At 40.1% G+C, this 25,065-nt stretch overlaps 2 protein-coding genes across 5 annotated transcripts in view; both read right to left on the bottom strand.

Annotated features, from left to right (window-relative positions):
* Window positions 1-6,822, bottom strand: part of LOC141911050 (uncharacterized) — a 73,758-nt gene extending 66,936 nt beyond the window's left edge. For all 4 annotated transcript variants that reach the window (XM_074802011.1, XM_074802007.1, XM_074802009.1 and 1 more), the window contains exons 1-3: window positions 6,748-6,822; window positions 3,524-3,692; window positions 3,147-3,221 (exon numbers count right to left, since the gene is read on the bottom strand). In XM_074802011.1, coding sequence (XP_074658112.1) covers window positions 3,147-3,221; window positions 3,524-3,687 — 239 coding nt within the window. In that variant the 5' untranslated portion in view covers window positions 3,688-3,692; window positions 6,748-6,822. The remainder of the gene's footprint in view (window positions 1-3,146; window positions 3,222-3,523; window positions 3,693-6,747) is intronic.
* A 14,619-nt stretch (window positions 6,823-21,441) lies between these two features.
* LOC141910516 (uncharacterized) lies at window positions 21,442-23,383 on the bottom strand. The gene is made up of 8 exons (XM_074801210.1): window positions 23,321-23,383; window positions 22,883-23,024; window positions 22,554-22,622; window positions 22,367-22,476; window positions 22,152-22,271; window positions 21,826-21,969; window positions 21,631-21,699; window positions 21,442-21,540 (listed from the first exon to the last, which is right to left on the bottom strand). The coding sequence occupies exons 1-8, from the start codon at window positions 23,381-23,383 to the stop codon at window positions 21,442-21,444; spliced, it is 816 nt and encodes a 271-aa protein (XP_074657311.1).
* Window positions 23,384-25,065: the final 1,682 nt, after the last annotated feature.

Raw genomic sequence — 25,065 nt, 5'->3', positions numbered from 1 at the left:
ATGCATCACGTAACCTTTAGACTCGATGATCGAGTCGTAGTCGACCTGAGTGCGCTTACGACAAATGAATCGGCAATCAACGGTCACGTGTTTACAACTGCTGTTCTATGACGAGATGGTCGGGTGGTAAGTCGACCCGAGCTCAGCTTTAATTAATAGTTCATTTTCAAACTAGGAATGTAGCACTGCAACAAATCATGACTGGCAGACTGATATTCTCAGATACTCTCAGAGTTGATAAGCGAAACCCACAATTGATGATATTTAAGGTATTTATGGGTTGTAACGTTTCAAGGTTTTAACTAAAACTCATCATCAGCGAAACGAAAATGAAAGGTGGACGTTAGAATAAGCTTAGCTATCATCAATTGAGGGTTTTGCATATCAATGCTATTTTGTTTCACCAGCTTAAAACCAAACAGTCAAGGACAAGAAATTGAAGAAAGGTAACATAATATTCCATATTCATACAGTGTTGCCAGCACCTAGCTATTATATTTCCAGAAATCAAAGTCAAGATCGTTCCCGTACTGAAATGCTGAAAAAACGGCTTACGCGGCCCATAGCGTGGCGCCACCTACATTGTTTTGTTGTTTTCGGGAATTTTTTTGTTGAAAGTTTCGATTTCTGGAACTCCGGAAATTTCCGGAAGTCTGGCAACACTGTTCATAAGAATTGTTGGTTCCAATCTACTGTCTGTCACACATGCTCTCCGTGTGACGTTTTGGTTCGTAATTTCGTTAATAAACAGTTTATCTACCTTTATTACGCATCAATTTGTTCAGTGAGGACGTTTGCATTCAGAAATAAACAACAAGTTTTACTTAAGTTGTTTTTGTTTTCATTTATGAGCGAAAGTTTACTCAGCATACGCTAGCGTAATGCTGAAAAATCCGCTCCGCGGACGCTCGGAAACGTTACAGTGACGTCATCACCTGCTCATTAGCATATCAAAATACAGCAGGTGGCGCCATGTGATGGGCCATAAAAGCCGTTTTTCAGCATTACGCGAGCGTATGCTAGGTAAACTATCGCTGATAGATGAAAGAACAAATCTACAGAACAAATCTATGATAGAACAAATCTATGCCACTTCATGATTTATTTTTGAATGCAAATCTTAACTGAACAAATTGATGGATAATATTTAGAGATGACCGATTATTAACGAAATTACGAACCAAAACGTCGCAGGGAGAGCAGGTGTGACAGACAATAGTAGACAAAGCTGTCTGAACTCTCACATCAAGTTTCATGGAAATCCATATCAAGAAATGCAGGCTCAATCATGCTTAATCATGGTAGCAATGTTTGATGGCAAATGATGTCTATTTTCAATAGGGATGGACATCTTACGGACCCACTTCCTCACACCAAGTACTTTAAACGAGGAGTGTCTATCAGCTAATATAGCTCCGCTGTATGAATCAATATTCAAGGCTCCCTGGTAACCATGTACTGAAATCAATGACCTTGAAACTTACCACAAACATAGAAACACTAACTTATTTTACTATTCAACGCCCCCTAGTGACCATATACATAACCGAATGACCTTGAAACTGACCACAATCATAGAACATGTCATGAGCTACTACTTTGCAAATGATTATGGTTAGAAAATATGCATAGGTGCCAATATAAAATAGACAAATTGTATAAATCATTCAATATCTAACTCCCTGATGGCAAGAAAAAAGAATCGGGTGGTACTGATGATACTAAGATGGCCGCCAATTGTGTGATAATAGGCTGATCGAAAATACCTGATGTACGTATGCCTACTAAAGGCCTCTTTTCATAGAATGCCCATCACAAATTTCAATGACAAATTGGCAAACCTTTAGGAAGCAACCGGTCTCTGAATTCAGGCCAAAATTGACATTTGGGCACAAAAAAGGTCACAAGACAGCCATCTTGAGTCTGATTGTCCCAATTTTTTTCGTGCTGATGGGCCCTTGGGGGATACAAATAGACCTATGTAACAGATCAAGATAATTGATCGAAGAGTCTTCAGAATTTCCCTCGAAAACCTCTCACAAAAGTGTAACAAGAAGCCTGTCGGCTTATATAGCTCCGCTGTCTTTGTTGTGGCTTGGAGCATAGACTATCACATCAGTATCTATTTGAAACTAGATGTTCAGGGACATTATAGCCACTTGGAGAAGGGCCACAATACCAATAATCATATTAACATACTCTAAACTGACAAACTGTTGGAACTGAAGTCATAAGTGGAACAAACTGTAGTCCCCAAGTATAGGCACCAAGTGAAATTTATCAAAAATCTATGCAATTGCTTCGATATAGAATGGCTCTATACTTTTGTAGGCACTCCCCAATAGATCATTCATATGAAGTTTGGTTGAAATCTACTGAAAACTGGAGTAGAAGTAGCAATTTAAGTGAAAATCTAAAAATAGCCCTAATTTGCATAATTTATGCAAAGTCAAAAGTATGGCTCTATACTTTTGTAGGCACTCCCCCATACATCATTCGTACCAAGTTTGGTTGATATCTACTGAAAACTGAAGTAGAAGTAGCGATTTAAGTGAAAATCTAAAAATAGCCCTAATTTGCATAATTTATGCAAAATCAAAAATATGGCTCTGTACTTTTGTAGGCACTCCCCCATAGATCATTCATACCAAGTTTGATTGAAATCCGCTGAAAATCGATGGAGGAGTAGCGATTTTAGTGAAAATCTAAAAATAGCCCTAATTTGCATAATGTATGCAAAATCAAAATTATGGCTCTGTACTTTTGTAGGCACTCCCCCATAGATCATTCATACCAAGTTTCATCAAGATCCCATCAGAACTGTAGGACTAGTAGGGATATAAAGAAAAAGTTGACGCCGGACACCGAACACCGAACGGACGGACGGACGGACGACGACGACGAACCCCCTAACCCATCAGCTCCGCTGACCTTCGGTCACAGCGGAGCTAAAAAGTGCTAATTCTGACAAACGACGATGGGTCCTCCCCTAACCTTCAGTCATGGCGGAGCTAATTAATTCCATCAAGAATTGCAGGCTGTAGCCTATCATGCTAAGAAGAAATTCAAGATGACTGCCATGGTCATTACTTTTTCAGACTGAGTCTCAATGGATTAAACGTTTTTTTCAAATATCAAGTACATACTTATCAGCTACAGTGGTCAGTTTTTCATCATTGACAGCTCGTCTTACTTCAGCTCTGTGACGTTCTGTCGAAATGCTGAAACAAAAATCGTATAATTACAACAAGAAGCCCAAGGCTAGGTTTAACAAGGTTCATGTCTCGATCAATTTTACTGTGTTGGTCCATTGGCCATCACTGAGTGCAGTGTTTTCCACAACAGGTTTTAGAGGAGCGGCTACCCCTTTCATTTTTCCACCCCTCTGAAAATCAGCCAGCCCTCATATGTTGTATGAAGTTAAATCAGTGAGTTATGAGAAAACTGGATCAAACATCTTAGTTTTTTACTGCATTGTACGCAGATCCAAATCTGGATTATGCAGCTTTCACTGTGTGTATACCTGAGAACATGCTGCAAATCAAGTAGGATTTTTTTCTTGTCTTTATTGAGGTCTCCCTGCGCCCTGAACGCTGACACAATCGACGAGTACGCTTCTAATTCGAGTCGACGGAGGACTCGTTTCGACTCCTCACGAGTCAAATCTAACAATACCGGCCACATCATTCAAACTATGAAAAACAAAAAAAAAGAAAACATAAACAATAGTTGTAAGATTATTTGTTCCCCGAATCCAAGTATTATCAAACAAGCATCAAGAAGGATATCACATTCACTTTCTTCTCGGAAATAGAAATTGGGGCCGTCCATATAGTACGTACGCATGGTCTAGCTAGGACCTGTGAATCAGATCGTACGAAGTGCGTACGATAGGTAGCAGGCAGCTATCAAATCTGTACGTACTTAATGGACAAAATATGTTGTATATTTCACCCAAATCATGCTAATGTATAATAATACATGTAGCAGTGAGACATCAAAGCTTGATTTCAGGTAGAAATACATATATCTTGTTGTAGCACTGCCAAGTCAGCTGTGAAATAACTCAATCAATAAATTAAATCGATGTGTGTACAAGTAGAATTTTGATGTGATTTTTTAATTTAATAATCCATCTTCACCCGTCAAAGGATTCGAACCCACTACGCGAAAGCTGTTCCCCGAACCCATTGGCCTCACGAGTAGTTGGAGTCGTTACTAGCCGACCAGAATCCGGTCGTACCAATCACAGCGCTTGTAACAAACGACATAAGGCTTCTGCTGGTTCTCCCGTTAAATGGACCAATCAGCGAACGTTTTACCGAACAAGGAAGTATTTCGCAAATCGATATACGATGCCATGCACAACAGCGCCAGTAATGAAATCACGCTTCGTGAGGCCAGGGGGCTGGTGGAAGCAATACCAGACCCCTGGCAAGCGAGGATGCAATAGTCTGACACTGACATTATCAATTATTTTTCCAGTATCAAAGCCCATGGCCATATATTCAAGTGCCCTTTGTGCCAGTTGTTGGGAAACCGGGAAAATGACCGGATCCTGTTCTGAATAAGTACAATTTGTTTAGAATGGACACGGGAGCTGGTAAACTGGCTTGGATTTTATTACCGGGTTGTTGATAATCTCGCGAGAATGGCGCTAAATTTGAAATGCAAATAAATTCAAAATATCATGGAAATACCTGGTGTTGATATTGTTTAGTCATCTGCTATGAAGTTCCGATAATCAATTGGTCATTAAGGATCATTATCAGGCGGTCGCGATGCTGTACTATATAAAAATGGCAGTAGTTATTCTACCGAATCCGGTCACCGACTTCTGAACACTATTTTGCCAGATATCATCTCTAATTAGCTGATTTACTCCGCGCATGCGCAGAGGTGCATGCCTTAGAAAATTCGAAGGAAGTGTGGAAGACAGAGTTTGAGAAAATAGAGCGGATAGAGCGAGACTCGAAACCCGGGCCAGTTGATTACTAGCGCATCGTTATCCCAATAGACCACCGAGCTCGCTGAAAACCACCCGAATGTTTAAACTACATATAGCCTAACCTTACCCTAACCCTAGTTGTGAAACGGAACCCTCTTCTCACCCTCTTGACACTAACCCTATCAAACCCTAACCCTAAACCCAATAAAATGATTTTATTGTTACATAATATATGGATCTGGCAAAATAGCGTTCAGAAGTCGGTGACCGGATCCGGCTAAATAATCACTTCCTTAAAATAACAAGGGATGAAACGGCTTCACTTTGGCTGCCGCATCAATACGGTCACAGGCAAAAGTGAAGCCGTTTCATCCCTTGTTATTTTTATATAGGCTAGTTCAGCATCGCGACCGCCTGATAATGATCCTTAACGACCAATTGTTTATCGAACTTTATAGCGGATAAATAAACAATATCAACACAAGGTATTTCCGTAAAATTTTGAATTTATTTGCATTTCAAATTTTGCGCCATTCTCGCGAGATTATCAACATTACGAGCCGGAAAAAAAATCCCAACAAGCCAGTTTACGACTACAAGCCCCTGTGGAATGGAATCCAAATTCAGAAGGCAGTGGATATCTTACCGTATACGGCTGAGTATTCATTTTCGATATTTTACCGTACATCGTCGCTGATCGGCTGATTTACGCCGCGCAAGCGCACAAAGGTGCGCGACTTAGAAAATTCAAGGAAAGTGTGGGGAACAGATTTAGAGAAAATAGAGCGGATAGAACGAGACTCCGACCTGGACCAGTAAATTACTAGTGCAGCGTTATACCACTAGACCACCGAGCTCGCTGAAAACCAATCGAATGTTTTAACTATCTATAGTACCTCACCTTACCCCTAGTCTAGTACCTAGCCGTTGTTCCTGAAACAACGTCTAGGGCGAAAGTGCTCATATAAGGTTAATTTTCGTCCCTCATTTTGAGGGACGAGGCTTTCTTTTTTAACAAATATGGCGACTTTTCGTGGTGCATGATGGGAGTGTAAATTACGGATTCGAACTTAAACTTGGTGCCAATGCAGATATTATTCTTGTTTCAAATTATTAAGGTTAAAATTAACCAAAATTTATGCGTTTTATCAACAAAAAATAACATTTAGAGTAATTTTAGAGAGACATATTGAATTTTCACATTTTATTAATTTAGTCCATATAGGAAATCCCGATAGTGGCAATCAATTCAATTCAAATCAAATCAATAAATTCTCCGGTTCGCGATTTAAATCATCAAAAAAAATTTTATAAAACAAGTTTTCAAAGTCAACAAGGTAACTAATTTATTAATTTTAGTACAAAGGTTTGAGTTGACACTTAAATCAGTTGTTGCATTGCAATTAACAGGAGTTAACCTCTATATGATACTTTAGCGTCAGACGACGACGTTGTACGGAACCGCAACAACGACTGGTATTCAGACTACTTACCCCCTAATCCTTTCCTAGACCTAGGGGTAAAACGGAACCCTACCCTCTGGACCCTCTTCTCACCCTCTCGACACTAACCCTATTGAAACCCTAACCCTAAACCCAATATAATGATTTTATTGTTTATATGTTTATAGTAATAATGTATGTACACAGTAAAATAGCGGAAGTAGTAAATACTTTGCCGTATACTTATAGTGTTAAATATCCACTTCGAATTCAGAATGTAGGAAACTTCAATCGACGAACTAGTTAGCTCCTGGAGGGTATGGCTATGGGGTTTACAGATTGGTGCTCCTCATTTACCCGAAACTGCTCAAACGTTGGCGCAATTCATCGTTTCTTCGGTGTAAAATGATAGTTCCGCTGAGAAAATTGAAACGAAAACAATATGGCGGGTATTACGTACGGATCGGAATCGGAAACGGACCATCCGTTAAATCAATGCTGTTATCGCGACATCGCCTGGCTATCATTGTCCGGCGGGACTCGCAGTTCTAATAATAGTTGTCTCGAGCCGCGGAGCCACCATATAACTTCCAATATACGCAAGTTTGCGTATTTGTGAATTCCGTTGGTTGTTCGGTGGTGTACCAGAACACCGTTTCAAGATGGCGGCTATGTAGAGGGCGCCATGGGACAATACAGTGAGAACAGGACCACCGCATACAACACGGGCCGAAAGCATCCGTAGCAACACTGGTATCAGTAGTATCATCGGTCTCTGAGAGGATCGGACAGTATCACTGGTAACAGTGGTATCGGGGTAGCAGTAGTATCACCGGTCTCCAGAAGGATCGGGCAGTATCACTGGTAACAGTGGTATCGGGGTAGCAGTAGTATCACCGGTCTCCAGAAGGATCGGGCAGTATCACTGGTATCAGTGGTATCGGGGTAGCAGTAGTATCACCGGTCTCCAGAAGGATCGGACAGTATCACTGGTAACGGTGGTATCGGGGTATCAGTAGTATCACCGGTCTTGGAGAGGATCGGGCAGTATCACTGGTAACAGTGGTATCGGGGTATCAGTAGTATCATCGGTCTCCAGAAGGATCGGACAATATCACTGGTAACAGTGGTATCGGGGTATCAGTAGTATCACCGGTCTTGGAGAGGATCGGGCAGTATCACTGGTAACAGTGGTATCGGGGTATCAGTTGTATCACCGGTCTCTGGAAGGATCGGGCAGTATCACTGGTAACAGTGGTATCGGGGTATCAGTAGTATCACCGGTCATGGAGAGGATCGGGCAGTATCACTGGTAACAGTGGTATCGGGGTATCAGTAGTATCACCGGTCTCCAGAAGGATCGGACAGTATCACTGGTAACAGTGGTATCGGGGTAGCAGTAGTATCACCGGTCTCCTGAAGGATCGGACAGTATCACTGGTAACAGTGGTATCGGGGTAGCAGTAGTATCACCGGTCTCGGAGAGGATCGGGCAGTATCACTGGTAACAGTGGTATCGGGGTAGCAGTAGTATCACCGGTCTCCTGAAGGATCGGACAGTATCACTGGTAACAGTGGTATCGGGGTAGCAGTAGTATCACCGGTCTCGGAGAGGATCGGGCAGTATCACTGGTAACAGTGGTATCGGGGTAGCAGTAGTATCACCGGTCTCCAGAAGGATCGGGCAGTATCACTGGTAACAGTGGTATCGGGGTAGCAGTAGTATCATCGGTCTCTGAGAGGATCGGACAGTATCACTGGTATCAGTGGTATCGGGGTAGCAGTAGTATCACCGGTCTCCTGAAGGATCGGGCAGTATCACTGGTATCAGTGGTATTGGGGTAGCAGTAGTATCACCGGTCTGGGAGAGGATCGGGCAGTATCACTGGTAACAGTGGTATCGGGGTAGCAGTAGACTTTTTTGCGCCGGACACGTTTGATTAAACCGATATTTCGTTATAAAAGATCTCGTTGTAGCGAGGTTTGACTAGTATTACAGTGGAATTTTTATCGGTGGTACATGTATTTATTTTCCAGAGTTGCAAAATTTGGTTTCATTTTTTGGTGCGCCGTATCCACTGCCTGGTAATACTCTCCGTACTAAGTTCTTTGACTTTGAATAGTACATAGCAGCTAAGGATCGGGGGCCAGTTGCACAGTTTGTGACTTAAGTCCAAAAGTGGTCTTAAATCTTAAGACTGGTCTCAAGTTGTTAGATTGGCTATAGAACTAAGTTGGTCTTAGACTGGTCTTAAGTCTAAGCCATAACTATGCAACTGGCCCCTGGAAGATTTGTTGAAGGCGTATCAAATTATCTAACTTTATCGGGTAATCTCAAACTCAAGCGGGTACAGATCAGTCGTCAGAAAAGATATTCAAAAAAATATTCAACGCAGGCTTAAACTGCAAATAACCCTCTTTAAACTCTGTAAAAATTGGAAATATAGCTTTAAGAGATACTTAGATATTTTGAAATTAATGAATGTTGAGATTTCTTTTACGCGCGGTTAAGATATGCGGTCCTTGGGGTCACATCGTCAGTGTTCTCAATTGTTGCGTTCAAAAATTCCAAGAAACGCCAGCAAATATCTGCATTTCGTTTCCTTAAAAATGGTGTATAAATTAATTTCGTCGAGCAAGGGACTGCAGAACTATATGATATTCAATCTAAACTTATGTTTTAAAAATGAGTGCAAATTATCGCAACAATAGGGACCTCGAGGGACCGCCACAAAATGGCGCCTAGAAACTGGAAACTTCTTTATTTAAAAAAAATTAGTTAAGTCACAAGTCACTCACTAATTAGTGTTTCTCAATTTTAAACAGCCTAATTAAGTATATTGTAAACAAACATATGCATCAATAAACCAATATCAAGATTGCAGATTAAGACTATGGAGAATAAATCATTGCTATTATGTACAATATATGATACAATAAAATGTAAAGTAAAATGTAAATGATACCTGAGAAATATAATCACCAATGAAGTCATACAACACAAAAATATCAAAAGCATACAACGCAGTAATGTATCAGATCATCACAGTTTTTATAACATTGAATGAACTACCATTGACCACAACTCAGCCTTAGTAGCATTGGTATTGAAAATATTTCACCAATTGACTATCGGCTGTGTAAATGAATCCGGGTCATAATACCTCCGCCCAAAATACCTCCACCCAAATATCCCACACCCAGAATCCCTCCACCCAGAATACCCTCATATGTGTCCAAAATACCTCCAGGCCCTAGATCTAATGGGTTTATGCCTGAAGGACAAAAATTTGAACCTATTAGAAATATAATTTTTTAGAATGAATATTTTGTCCCCCCCCCCCAAGTTTTAATTTACAGGCAATACTCAAATAAACCAAAGTTCTATAGTTTAAAAGTAGTTAATTGAGCAAAACAAAGTATAATGTTAATTTCAGTGATCATAGTTGCACTTAAATGGAAATGAACTGAATTCAGTGTGTAAAGCGAAATGTAGTACATTGTTTTCTTAGATTATAGGACTAATTAATATTCTATAATCTAAATATTGAATAGTTTCCAGAGAAATCTAGCATAAGATTAAAGACATGAGATAAACTAATTAATATTCCCAGCCAAAACTAATTGCAAGTGAACATTGTCATTAATTGTTATTCAATTATTATTCAGTAGGTTTATATATACCGTAATACATTATATATGATAGTTGTATAATAGTCAATATTGGTGGTACTTTAAACATCTAAATAATATAATTATAGTATTTTTTTTAAATTCTGGGTGGAGGTATTTTGGACACATATGAGGGTATTCTGGGTGGAGGGATTCTGGGTGTGGGATTTTGGACGGAGGCATTTTGGGCGGAGGTATTATGGGCGTATCCCGTGTAAATAGAAGGTCCATCAAAATACCTATTTGTAAAATTCAACAACTTAAGTGTCATACTAAGTTGACCAGCACTGAGTAAGGCGGACGCAACTGTACACATATGGATGAAGAGTATAATTTGGTAACAGGTAAAAATCCCTCCTAGGTAAAAAAAAACCCAAAATCCCCCCAAATTTATTTCACAGCAAAAGTCAATGAAATACTGTAATATTCTTTAGTTGAAAAACGTTAATAGTTTTGCAAAAATTTCCAATTTTCCCTGGTGTTTTTCACAATCACCTCGGATAATCTGTGTCTTTTACCGTGCAGTAAAAATCCCCTTGGTAAAAATCCCCAATTCTTCAAAGTAGGTAAAAATCCCCCTCCTTCTGAATGTAGTTTAAGTAGATACAATCTTAAGGTCAATTAATTCATATTTACCGGTATTTCATATTTATGATACACATATCCTATTTATTATTGTGGAACATCATAAGGATATCATGAGTATACAAACTATTGCATATACTACTTGAATTCAAACATACTACAAATCAAAAATTCATTAATACTAAATTAGTACTCAAAAGTTATCACACAGCTTAATGAAAGGGTTCTTAGCACTTGTCAAATATATTACACTAGTTTGAAACTAAAATATCTAGAATTAAAAGTTCGTTATTGCTCAAAATTCATTGCATCGCGCAGCTCAAATATACCACAAGTTAACAAGATATTCCGGTTCGAATTTAAAGGTATTACAAATAAAAGTGTATTATTCTTATTAATTCTAACAATTTATTGAAATCTAAGAGTTTACTTAAGAATTTATCACAACGAAAGATTTCATTGCACAGTCCAAACATATTTCAGTCTCATCGCAAATTAATAAAATTGGAGTATCATTTTGCTTTGAAATGGTCTTGAAAATCACCAAGTGGGGATTTTTACCTACTGTGAATATTTGGGGATTTCTACCTAGAAGTTTTTTACCATAGTGTACACATGATTGTATGCTGTTCTACTGGACTTGGAGTACTCGCGGCTATACTTATTATTATTCCAAGACTGGACGCAAGTCGTGCTTTCGACGGGTCCATACCTATGTTCCTCGGGTCCTATGTTCCCCCAAGGGAGATTAAACATAAAAGGGGTTCTATATTCCCCGGATCCGATATTCCTGGAAGATTATGGAAAATGTATAAAAAGGTCCTTTGTTCCCATGGCCACATACACTCAATTTCGGCGCCGGGAATTCAGAGCATGATAACGCGTCAGGCTGCCAATTAGTTGATGTTGAAAATCGGCACTACATGTATCTTTATCTTTATCTTTATTCTATTAAATGAAAATTAACGACATGAATCACAATTAAAAATCTCCCGGGCAAGTTTCAAAGCCTTTTTACAGTGTGACGTAACTACTGAATAAATTACCTGATCGATCGATTAATTGTCATCTCGAATTTCTCTCGTTAAGTTCTGGCGTTTGCAAAAAATAAAAGCACCTTGTCTGTATCAAATTTATAGTATCTAGCAAATACATGACATGATTGATGGACTATTATTAAAAAGCATAGGTATGGACACCGGTCAACGTTTTTATTATTTGGAGAATATATGGAACCCTCGTTGTATTATTTCCTTTGGGAGAATATAGAACCCGGGGAATATAGGACCCGGGGAACATGGAACCCGGGGAATATAGGGCCCGGGGAACATAGAACCTGGGGAATCTAGGGATGACCCCCCTTTCGACCGTATTCATTACTCATTACTTTTCAAATCATTACTGAAACGAAGAATATTTTAATTGATTTTTATTTCATATGGAAATATGCCGGTTACCTGAAACCGGAATTTTTCATTGGATTAAAACAAGGGCCGGGGCTTATTTCTTCTTTGTTTTTCACCGCTTGCATCGATAGCTTACATAGTTTTGGTAGTCACATAGCCAGATCTTGGAGCGTTAAAATATGCAGGTGGTTTAATTTTACTTGAGCCCATTACAGGATCGATAATTCAAATGTAGAACATTTGCGAACAATTTGCGGAAGCGTGTAATATTTCATTTTAAAGAAGTAAATCACATTTTGCATTTTCCTGGATACGTCCTCGTCAAGTTTTATTACTATTATATTTTCATCACTTGAATTAATTATTTTGTTTTGTAATACAGTCAACCCCCGATATACCATCCACATCGGTGAAGAAAATTTTGACGGTATAGAGAGTATGACGGTATATATCGTGGGTATTTTACTATGTATTTGTTAAGAGATGTACATTGCCCACAATTTAAATTTTTCATCAAATTTCGCAAATATCTGCTCAGGGTAAAGAAACGTTCTGTTAATTCTGCTGTTCGCGGTAATCTGGGACAGTTCCCTCTACTTATAATTTTCTTGCCACTTATGGTCAAATAGTGGCTGTGCATCTGTAAAATAGACAGTTCGACGATGGTATATAAAGCGGCTAGTGGTAAAAATCCTCAGGGTTAAATTCCCCTAAAATCCAAATTCCTCAAAGTAGGTAAAAATCGCCCTCCTTCTGAATGTAGTGTAAGTAGATACAATCTTAAGGTCAATTAATTCATATTTATGATACATATATCTAATTTATTATTGTGGAACATCTTAAGGATATCATGATCATACAAACTTTGAATTAAAACATTACTACAAATTAACACAGTTCATCGCACATTTCAAATATACTACACTAGCTTGAATCTTAAATATCTAGAATTAAAAGTTCACTATTGCTTATAACTTCATGGCATACTGCCCGATCCTCTCCCAGACCGGTGATCCTACTGCTACCCCAATACCACTGATACCAGTGATACTGTCCGATCCTTCAGGAGACCGGTGATACTACTGCTACCCCGATACCACTGTTACCAGTGATACTGTCCGATCCTTCAGGAGACCGGTGATACTACTGATACCCCGATACCACTGATACCAGTGATACTGCCCGATCCTTCTGGAGACCGGTGATACTACTGCTACCCCGATACCACTGTTACCAGTGATACTGCCCGATCCTTCTGGAGACCGGTGATACTACTGCTACCCCGATACCACTGTTACCAGTGATACTGTCCGATCCTCTCCGAGACCGGTGATACTACTGCTACCCCGATACCACTGATACCAGTGATACTGCCCGATCCTTCAGGAGACCGGTGATACTACTGCTACCCCGATACCACTGTTACCAGTGATACTGTCCGATCCTTCAGGAGACCGGTGATCCTACTGCTACCCCGATACCACTGATACCAGTGATACTGCCCGATCCTTCTGGAGACCGGTGATACTACTGCTACCCCAATACCACTGATACCAGTGATACTGCCCGATCCTTCAGGAGACCGGTGATACTACTGCTACCCCGATACCACTGTTACCAGTGATACTGTCCGATCCTTCTGGAGACCGGTGATACTACTGCTACCCCGATACCACTGTTACCAGTGATACTGTCCGATCCTCTCCGAGACCGGTGATACTACTGATACCCCGATACCACTGTTACCAGTGATACTGTCCGATCCTCTCGGAGACCGGTGATACTACTGCTACCCCGATACCACTGATACCAGTGATACTGCCCGATCCTTCTGGAGACTGGTGATACTACTGCTACCCCGATACCACTGTTACCAGTGATACTGCCCGATCCTCTCCGAGACCGGTGATACTACTGCTACCCCGATACCACTGTTACCAGTGATACTGCCCGATCCTTCTGGAGACCGGTGATACTACTGCTACCCCGATACCACTGTTACCAGTGATACTGTCCGATCCTTCAGGAGACCGGTGATACTACTGCTACCCCGATACCACTGACACCAGTGATACTGCCCGATCCTCTCCGAGACCGGTGATACTACTGCTACCCCGATACCACTGATACCAGTGATACTGCCCGATCCTTCAGGAGACCGGTGATACTACTGCTACCCCGATACCACTGTTACCAGTGATACTGCCCGATCCTCTCGGAGACCGGTGATACTACTGCTACCCCGATACCACTGTTACCAGTGATACTGTCCGATCCTCTCCGAGACCGGTGATACTACTGCTACCCCAATACCACTGATACCAGTGATACTGCCCGATCCTTCAGGAGACCGGTGATACTACTGCTACCCCGATACCACTGTTACCAGTGATACTGTCCGATCCTTCACGAGACCGGTGATACTACTGCTACCCCGATACCACTGACACCAGTGATACTGCCCAATCCTCTCCGAGACCGGTGATACTACTGCTACCCCGATACCACTGTTACCAGTGATACTGCCCGATCCTTCAGGAGACCGGTGATACTACTGCTACCCCGATACCACTGTTACCAGTGATACTGCCCGATCCTTCTGGAGACCGGTGATACTACTGCTACCCCAATACCACTGATACCAGTGATACTGCCCGATCCTTCAGGAGACCGGTGATACTACTGCTACCCCGATACCACTGTTACCAGTGATACTGTCCGATCCTTCTGGAGACCGGTGATACTACTGCTACCCCGATACCACTGATACCAGTGATACTGCCCGATCCTTTAGGAGACCGATGATACTACTGCTACCCCGATACCACTGTTACCAGTGATACTGTCCGATCCTCTCAGAGACCGATGATACTACTGCTACCCCGATACCACTGTTACCAGTGATACTGTCCGATCCTCTCCGAGACCGGTGATACTACTGCTACCCCGATACCACTGATACCAGTGATACTGTCCGATCCTTCTGGAGACCGGTGATATACTGCTACCCCGATAGCACTGATACCAGTGATACTGCCCGATCCTTCTGGAGACCGGTGATACTACTGCTACCCCGATACCACTGTTACCAGTGTTACTGCTCGATCCTTCTGGAGACCGGTGATACTACTGATACCCCGATACCACTGTTACCAGTGATACTGTCCGATCCTCTCGGAGACCGGTGATACTACTGCTACCCCGATACCACTGATACCAGTGATACTGTCCGATCCTTCAGGAGACCGGTGATACTACTGCTACCCCGATACCACTGTTACCAGTGATACTGCCCGATCCTCTCCGAGACCGGTGATACTACTGCTACCCCGATACCACTGATACCAGTGATACTGCCCGATCCTTCTGGAGACCGGTGATACTACTGCTACCCCGATACCACTGATACCAGTGATACTGCCCGATCCTTCTGGAGACCGGTGATACTACTGCTACCCCGATACCACTGTTACCAGTGATACTGCCCGATCCTTCTGGAGACCGGTGATACTACTGCTACCCCGATACCACTGTTACCAGTGATACTGTCCGATCCTCTCCGAGACCGGTGATACTACTGCTACCCCGATACCACTGATACCAGTGATACTGCCCGATCCTCTCGGAGACCAGTGATACTACTGCTACCCCGATACCACTGTTACCAGTGATACTGTCCGATCCTCTCCGAGACCGGTGATACTACTGCTACCCCGATACCACTGTTACCAGTGATACTGTCCGATCCTCTCCGAGACCGGTGATACTACTGCTACCCCGATACCACTGTTACCAGTGATACTGTCCGATCCTCTCCGAGACCGGTGATACTACTGCTACCCCGATACCACTGTTACCAGTGATACTGTCCGATCCTCTCCGAGACCGGTGATACTAGTGATTCCACGATACCACTGATACCAGCGATACTGTCCGATCCTCTCCGAGACCGGTGATACTACTGATACCCCGATACCACTGATACCAGTATTGCTACGGATGCTTTCGGCCGTGTTGTATGCGGTGGTAATGTCCTGTTCTCACTGTATTGTCCCATGGCGCCCTCTACATAGCCGCCATCTTGAAACGGTGTTCTGGTACACCACTGACTAACCATTCCGTTATACGCAAGGACGTGTTGAGTATCACGATATACCGATTCATTTAATATCCTGAACAAGTGTGGGATCGCAAGATGTTCGATAGATGGCGAACTTGTCGCATGTTTGAGAATTCCCCAAATATGTCCATCAATGACAAGACTTACGTTTGTAATTAGATTCCCGGTACGAATCTTGCAGCAACGACATGAACAAGTAAAGGTTACCTTAGAGAGGGGTTAGTCCTAAACATTTGGGGCCGGTTGCTCAAAAGTTGGTTAGAGTTAACCAGTGGCAGGGGCGGATCCAGACCGTATTAGCCGTATTGCCCAATACGGTCTAGAATTTTTAAGTGCCCTTCGAAATTTCACCGGCAATATTTTTGACGGCATTATTTTAGCAACCGCTAATTCTGTGTCCGTAATCCGGGCATAATCATAAAATTAATCGGTAAATACTGCTGCTGAGAAAGTGATGAGAGATAATCATATTTGATATACCCGGTAAGGCCTTTAATCATGATAAATTAAAAAGGGCACTCTCCTTTTTCAAGGGGCACTCATGCTTTAGATGAGGGCACCTCGTCCTTGCCTTTTCAGGGAGGGCTAAAGGGGCACTCGTACTTTAGAAGAGGGCGCTATACGCGGAGAATGTTGAAAAAAGGGCACTTTGCCCTTTCAAGGGGCACGCTCAGGCTTTAATTCACGGTGAATGCTGAAGAAAAAGGCACTTTTTTGCCTAATTTTTCAAATTTTAGGGGCACTTTTGGTTTGGAATACGGCACACGACATACGGATAAATGTGAAGACGAGGCAATTTTTGCCGATTGTTAACAATGAAGGGGCACTTAGCCGTATTCTGTATAATTGTTAAGGAGCACATTTAAAGGTTATAGGGGCACTAGGGAAAATATAAAAACCAATGCCAGTAATTTTCATGGGTGTCTTCTGTGAAATTCATTGTTGATCTTGAAGTTGGCGACAACCATTCTTTCATGGGTTCGCCAGCTTCATTTGTTGAAATCTTGTCTCGGATTCGTTTATTCTGGATTGCTCTGCTAGTCTCTAGAAGCCCTCTAAAAGCCTTTAAATGGTACCATATTTTCAAAATTTTCTGGGGGATGGCCAGACCCCCCCCCCCCACGAAAGACTTCGGCGCTCGCATTGACCTGGATACTGGGTGTGCCCTAAGATCAGAAAGTGCCCTTAAATTTCTTTCCAATACTGTCTACCCATCCCCCTGGATCCGCCCCTGAGTGGACAGTTGATATGGTGACAATTGAAATTTCATTGTTACTATGGTATTTAACGGCCGGTTATCTTTAACCAACTTTTGAACAACTGGCCCTTGGGCATATAGGCCTATGACGTGGCATGCGAAGTATCAACCATTCAATTAAAATTAATTATTTCTTGCTTTTTTCTAAATTGTGCAATTAAAAATTTTTTTACTAATTGCGCAATTGAAATTAGATTATTATTTGTTGTTGATATTTTAGAGAGAATCCCACAATTATAACGAAAAAGTCCGAAAATGAAACTTCGAGACTAGTCGTCTTCAGGAATAATGAGATACTACAAAAATTATGAGATATATATATATATACAATCCAGAGACAAAGAGACTAATTCAAGTAATCAGAGATGATACAAACTAAAGGAAAATTTACGTAGAAACAGTTACACGCTAAAATAGATTAAAGGGAAGCAAACTAAAGGGTAATTATCAACGACAATAGTGAGTATAAATATAAATTAGAACTTGAAATCAGTAGTAAAAAGACAAACTAGTGGGCACTTAAATTAAAACAATGGTGAATACAAGTTGAGAGACTAAAATAGATGAGAGAACAAATAACAAATAATCAAAGTGGAATCAAGTGTTGAGTTTAACCAGTTTACAGAGGAATTCAGATATAAGTTTATTATGGGGTGAAAAACCATTGTTAAGGTTTACAACGTTGTTCGAATTTTCATTTATTAATGCAGATTCCAAAATATGTCTTTTAGTTTTATCGCTGTTAGGGTAAATTAATTCAGCATTAGCGAAATCAAAATTGTGTGAAGTCTGAAATACATGACTAGCAACTCCGCTTTCAGGTTTAAAGTTTTTTACATCTAACTTACGCTCTTTAATGCGTTGATTAAGGTTCCGACCTGTTTCTCCTATATATATACTTTGTCGCAAACTTTACATGGTATTTTATAAATTCCACAGTTTAGGGATTCGGTTTTCGGTTTGTTATTAATCAATATGTTACTAAGTTTATTATTGTATTTAAAGATAAGTTGTTTATTTAGTGACCGAAGAGAAACTTTAGAATCCTCGAGGAAAGGTACATACGGTACAATGATAGGCTGTTTATCGGTAGCCAAGGTAGGAGTTCTAAGGTTGTTATTTCTAAAATGCGTAGTACGAGCTTTAAGGAGAGCTTTTTTCTATATGAAATCGGGGTAGGCAAGTTTTTTGAGAGAAGTAATGGAGGTAGGATTCAGCGTTGGTAGGTTGTTGATATTCTTGTTTTTTCTTTCTAATTGTGCCTTTTTAACAAATCATTCTAGCGGCCTTTTTTGTCATCTCCACAGTCAGTGCATTGAATAACTGCGGATTGGTTAATATTTATACTGTGTATCTATAATTCAGTAAAATTAGTTGATTCGCTGCGCCATACGACATGCCATGCCAGATTAAAACTAACCCGTCGCAGAGCAGCCAATTAAATCTCCTGCGTTAGTTTGGATGTAACGTGGTCACTTCAAAGATTCTGAAAGCAAGGCGTAAGGTCAATGGTAATCACTTCATTTATTCACATAAAAGGAACTCAATCTTTTAAAGAAACATGTAAATAACATAAAAACAAGAGTGATTTAAAAGCTATTTATATAACGTCGAGCAAACGCCAAACTTTGGATACATTTCCTTTCAAAGATTGTGAAATTATATATACAAAACCAGATTTTATATGCCGTTAGTGGCGTTAATAGAAGTTAACGATTAGACAAAACCAGATTTTATATGCCGTTAGTGGCGTTAATAGAAGTTAACGATTAGATTCTCATAAAACTCGGACGTCACTCGCCTCTACGACTCCTGGAGGCGAGAGGCCAGATACTGGTACCGTTCCAGGAGTATCGTACGTAAGATTAGTGCTTAGAATGCTCGACAAAATTACTATAACAAACATAAACGTATGAAATACAAGGCTAAAATAGGCCTAATTGGTACCTTCCGGCCTGTACAATTCTTTTTTAATACCATGATCACGCAAAATCACAAGACCCGGCCGCGTATTTATCGAATGAACTGATTACAAATTAAGTGATTAAGTGATTCACTAAAACTAAATGCATGTTAGTCTGCCTTGTTAGTTATTCAGCTAATCTTAGTTATGCAACAATAGTTATTCCGTACCATCATCAATCTAAGAACTATATAAATTTTCCACCATTGAATCACGAGATCCAATATAAATTTAATTGTGCCTCACAAAATGAAGAACGACGCTGTTCAATGCGTATAAAAATAAATGCACTTGCTGCAGCACCAGTCTTCTCTAATGGCTTGTTTCAATTCCTCGCCATGGAGTTTGATACAGATACTATGGTACCACCTGTAGCAGTGATTGCATCTAATCTGTAACAATAATGAAAATGATAGGCCTAGTGCATTACATGTATTTAGAATGCAATTCATACTGATATGCGATTGTACATGATAGATTCTTACCCACACTCCATTTTCCCCTCGAGTACAACATTGGGAACATGAGTCATTCGTCATATCAACTGTAATATTACGTTTTAAAATTCTTACTAGGGTACTACTTATTTCAAACTAGGGGTCCAGGGACACCATGCCCACTTGGGAAGTGGTTTCAAATGCTCAACAATCTAACAATTTCAATATTCAACGCCATCTGGTGACCATATACAAAAACCAATGACCTTGAAACTCATTACAATCATAAAACATGTCAGCAGCTACGATTTTGTAATTGATTGTGATGACAAAAATGCCTCGTTACCAATTTAATATGGAAATACTAAGTTATTCTACTATTCAACGCCCCCTGGTGACCATATTCAAAACCCAATAACCTTGAAACTCACCACAATCATAGAACACGTTATACGCTACAACTTTCTAATTCATTGTTGTAACAAAATATGCTTAGGTATCAATATAATGTCGAAAAACTTTTTCCCACCTACAAATGAGTACTAATGACACCAAGATGGCCACCAATTGCGTCATAATTTGCGGATCAAAAATACCTGTCTCAGGTATAAAACATCCCTTTACGAAGAATACCCATCACAAATTGCAATGAGAAATGGCAAACCAATAGGAAGCTACAGGACCTAGAATTCTGGCAAAATTGACATTTTTGGGCATTAAAAAGGTCATAGGACGGCCATCTTGAGTCAGATGGACCCAATTTTTCTTATGCTGATGGGCCCCTGGTAGATTCAAATATAATCGAAAGATCAAGGTAATTGATCAAAGCGTCTTCAAAATTTTCCTCGAAAACTTCGAAAATGTGTAAAAAGTGCTGATTTTGGCGAACAAAAATGGCTGCCAGTCGGCCATCTTGATTCTGACAGGGCCAGTTTTTTGGGCTGAAGATGTGTCTAGGGTAGATACATGTATAAGCCAAATATCAAGACATTACCTTGAAGCGTCTTCAAAACTTCCCAAAATAACTGGATTCCGTCTACGGACGGACGAACAGACGGACGGACGACGGACAAAAAGTGGACGCAATAGCCCGCTGGGACTAAATTCCCAAGTGGGCTAAAAAAACAATGAACATACTCGTTTCTACTGAAAATTAATTACCGCAGTTGTGTCCATCTGTCTGTTTGGGGTGATCGATTGACCCAACTATCCACCGTATTTTGCCAAGGTCAGGCCTTCCTAGTCGGCGTTCTCAAAATTGGAGATATCGCCTAAAAAGAGATGGAAGCAATGTATGAATGGAAGATTATAGCCGCGATCACACGGAGATGATTTGGCTCGGGCCAAATTGGCAAGGATCATAATTAGAGAGCGCGTTCACACGTAAACCATTCACTCGATACTAAACAATGCTCAAACAAAGCGAAGTGGATCATTTCTGGTGCCAGTTGCAATTCAAACGCAATCATTTCAGGGCAAACAGGCTCGGGCCCATTTGGCACCCGTGTGAACAGTTGAATGCTCGTGTGATCGCGGCTTATATGTCACATGCCCATGAAACTTATTTTGATTGACAATTTGTGAACTAATCTACCATTGATTGAAATCGACTAGACGTACCTGAAATTATCCTTTGCTGCATTGGCTTCATCATCATTGTAGCCCATTGGGTCGAGATAAATAAAACTCCGTAGTCTAGGCCAAAGAACCTACGTACATGAATGCATAAATTTGTACATAAATACATGTACGTACACGTACATACAATACAGCTAGGAGATGGGTATACATTTACTTACCACCAGAATCCAATGACTTCGGTTATTGTTGTAAGTCTCGGCAACTGCATCTTTTGTAGCAAATACTTCCTGAGAATAGTAAAGATTCATTTGATTAACGCAATTTCATTCAACTTTGTAAAAGTCAATTGCAGACAGCGCTATGGACTAATGAAATATTCCGATTGGTATACGGAGAACGTTGATGATAGATACCTTTTTCATGAGATGATTTTTGTACGACATTTCATTTCCAGTTATTATACATGTTATAAGATGGCTGTCTAATAAAAGCCAATCACGCGGGGGATCGTCTTCTGCAGCCTTTTTGCATATCATAAACAAAGACGCCACTATGACCTATGAATACGAAAAATATGAACTGGCTCTTTAGTGACTAACTTCCAAATGATCCCGATTTATGTTCATACAAATTTATTGAAATATCAGTATTTCAGATGCATGCAGCATATTAGTTCATTACTTTGAAATGAAAGTGTAACATAGAAATATCTGAGGGATAACACTTGCACGAAACTTACAGCATCACCCAACCACATCTTGTTACGTAACGTCCTGAGAGAAACATCCGTCACAATAACTGTTCCTACCTTGGCCACTGGAACCTCGACTTCATATGATCTATTCCATATCAAGGTTACCTGGAGGAAGTGTTCACATATTACAGAAACTATATAATGTAGGTATAATGCCATTTCATTAGATACATTAGATATAATTTCCATCTGTTGCTAACCTGATCGTTTGCTTCCGATCTGTTTTTTGGTCGAGAGAACGTCGGTAGTCCATGGCCGGTGGATTTTCTTTTCGAATTCTTCTTCGAATTTGGAAATTGATCACCTGCAACTGAAACCAGATTTGATTTTGCTTGTAATTTTAGAAGCGCAATTGACCCAGTCCATGCCCTTGCAATTTTCCCTTACGGTCTTTTGTTTGTGTTGGATCCGCTTCACAGTCCGATTCACAGCTGGCTTTTTTATCGTTTCGCTCGTCTATGATACGTACGTACGTGTAATATATGTATATATATATATATATATATATATATATATATATATATATATATATATATATATATATATATATATATATATATATATATATATATATATATATATATATATATATATATATATATATATATATATATATATATATATATATATATATATATATATATATATATATATATATATATATATATATATATATATATATATATATAAATATATATATATATATATATACTCACCATTATGTCCCTTTATTTTTGTTAATAGTTTCTGAAATTTTGTTTCGGATAATTTGATATCATGCAGAGCTTCGATGATCTCAGATTTTGTTCCCTTAGCTTTGATACCCGCTGCCCGACAAAATTCCCGCAGTTGTTTTTCCTGTAATGGAAAAAGTCCGATGGTTTGGAAAAGCATACTTTTGTATTTCGTGACGAGTATTTCGCTTCATTGTTTCTCACCAAAAATTGATTTCGAAATAAAAGATCCGTTACAATCCACTATTGTTACGCTTTTTTGTTACCACGTTAACATTTTATTGTATAATTAAATCAAAACTGCAAATCTTTTAACTTACGCTTTTATGGGACAGAAAGTCTAACAATTCTTCTTCGCTTACGTCCTGGACATCAGACGGCGAGCATTTTGGTCCCTTTCAGGTACTCGGTGTTCAGAACCTCGGGCTTTCTCGTTCTGTGTCCAATCCACGGCGCCATATTCTCTAACGATGGTTTCATCATGTCTGCCCTCCTTTCAGCATCTGTTATTTTGAAATGAGAACACGATTAGAACATCATACACATGGACATAAGATTAAGGGTTTTCGTATACTAGATGTGATTGGGTGCTTTATCTTCGATTTCTACCTAACAATAGAACACCAACCGTTTATTAAGCACCACGAAAACATTTGAAATTCCATGGCTTCCCAGAAACTACTACAGTTGACAAATCCATCAAAGTTTTCGCTTGTTTTCTCCATTGTACTTTTTACTGAAAGAAACAATATCAAACATAGCCATTACAGACGCTGCTTCAGACGCATTTTCACAAATAATGATGTTTTTCACAAAACTGAAACACCTCTTGCGTCATAATCATACATAAATTGTCATAACTTAATTGTTTTACCTACCATACAAATTAAATGCAGTTTTCTTTTGAAGGTTTGCAACAAGTATTTCGGGGTAATAGCCACATTTGACGCAACAAAAGTCGTATCCATGTCTGCAGATGGATTCGAAATGCAACCAAGCATGCAGCAATGTGTTTTCGTTCGGATAATTGTCTTCGGTACACGCCTCCAGCCCTCTTTTGGTACAACCAACTGCTGTATTTTCCATCACCATATTTCTGATGAAAATACAGAGACCGAGTGTCAGTATGATTTTATCATCGTAATTATGGAGACCATCTGCATGTCCCGCGTAACGGTACGGCGTTTCGCATTGTAGACAAAATCGTACATAAACGCACACATTCTTTATTACCGATATTCGAGTAAATATTTTCCCTTTGTCCGTCATTAAATTTGGTGCGGAGAAGGGGATTTCGCAAGTCGAACAAACTTCATCTTCTGGGTAAAGATGAACATCATTAGCCTGAAAACACGTTTCTTCAGCTTTTAGCATATCAGAGTGGACTACAGTCTCTAATTTGGATTTCAATTTATCATTTTTCCGCATTTTTCTTAATGTTTCCGGTGATGTTAGTGGATAAAGTGGAACATTTTGATCAATTCCTATACCAAAGATATCGGGACAATCTAGAATGCAAGCCCACTTTGCAGTATTTTGGTGGATGCATCTGTTACCATGGCAGCACGAACAAAACCATACCAAATTCTTGGTATCAAAAGTCACTCGGGCACGTGGTATTTGGTCAAATTTGCTATTCTTATCGTACACGCTGAAGTATATGCGCCCTGTTTCACCTGGCCATAGAACCTTTATGACAGCAGGGCAACCATCAGAAATGGCTTCATCAACGAGCCTGATGCACTCCTTTATCGACGTTGATTTCAAAAACTGCGAAATCTGCCCGGTTTCCGCGCGTTTTATGTTTATAGGAGTTGCTGCGTTGTTAACCGGGTTGCTACATGCTCTCAAATGAACACTTGTGTCAGCACACCACTCCTACAAGCGATATCATTAAGGTTACGGCAATTTTCAACTTCACAAAAATAAATGCTTCTTTCTCCTTGACAAATAGCTTTTTTACGTGTATTGGATTCGCAGGGCCGGACATTGATAGCTTGACCACGTATATTCCATTTTTTCGGTCGATTACGCACGCAGGCAATGGTTTCGGTTGCTTCATACTATGCAAGTAATAGGGAATATGGGGGTTCAAGCCAAAGGTCGAGAGGTCGAGCTCACTCTCCCTCTCAACCTTTGACTTGAATCCCCATATTCCCTATTAC

This window comes from Tubulanus polymorphus, chromosome 9 (genome assembly GCF_964204645.1).
Source record: "Tubulanus polymorphus chromosome 9, tnTubPoly1.2, whole genome shotgun sequence".
NCBI lineage: Eukaryota > Metazoa > Nemertea > Palaeonemertea > Tubulaniformes > Tubulanidae > Tubulanus > Tubulanus polymorphus.
This window is presented reverse-complemented; position numbering and strand designations above follow the sequence as displayed.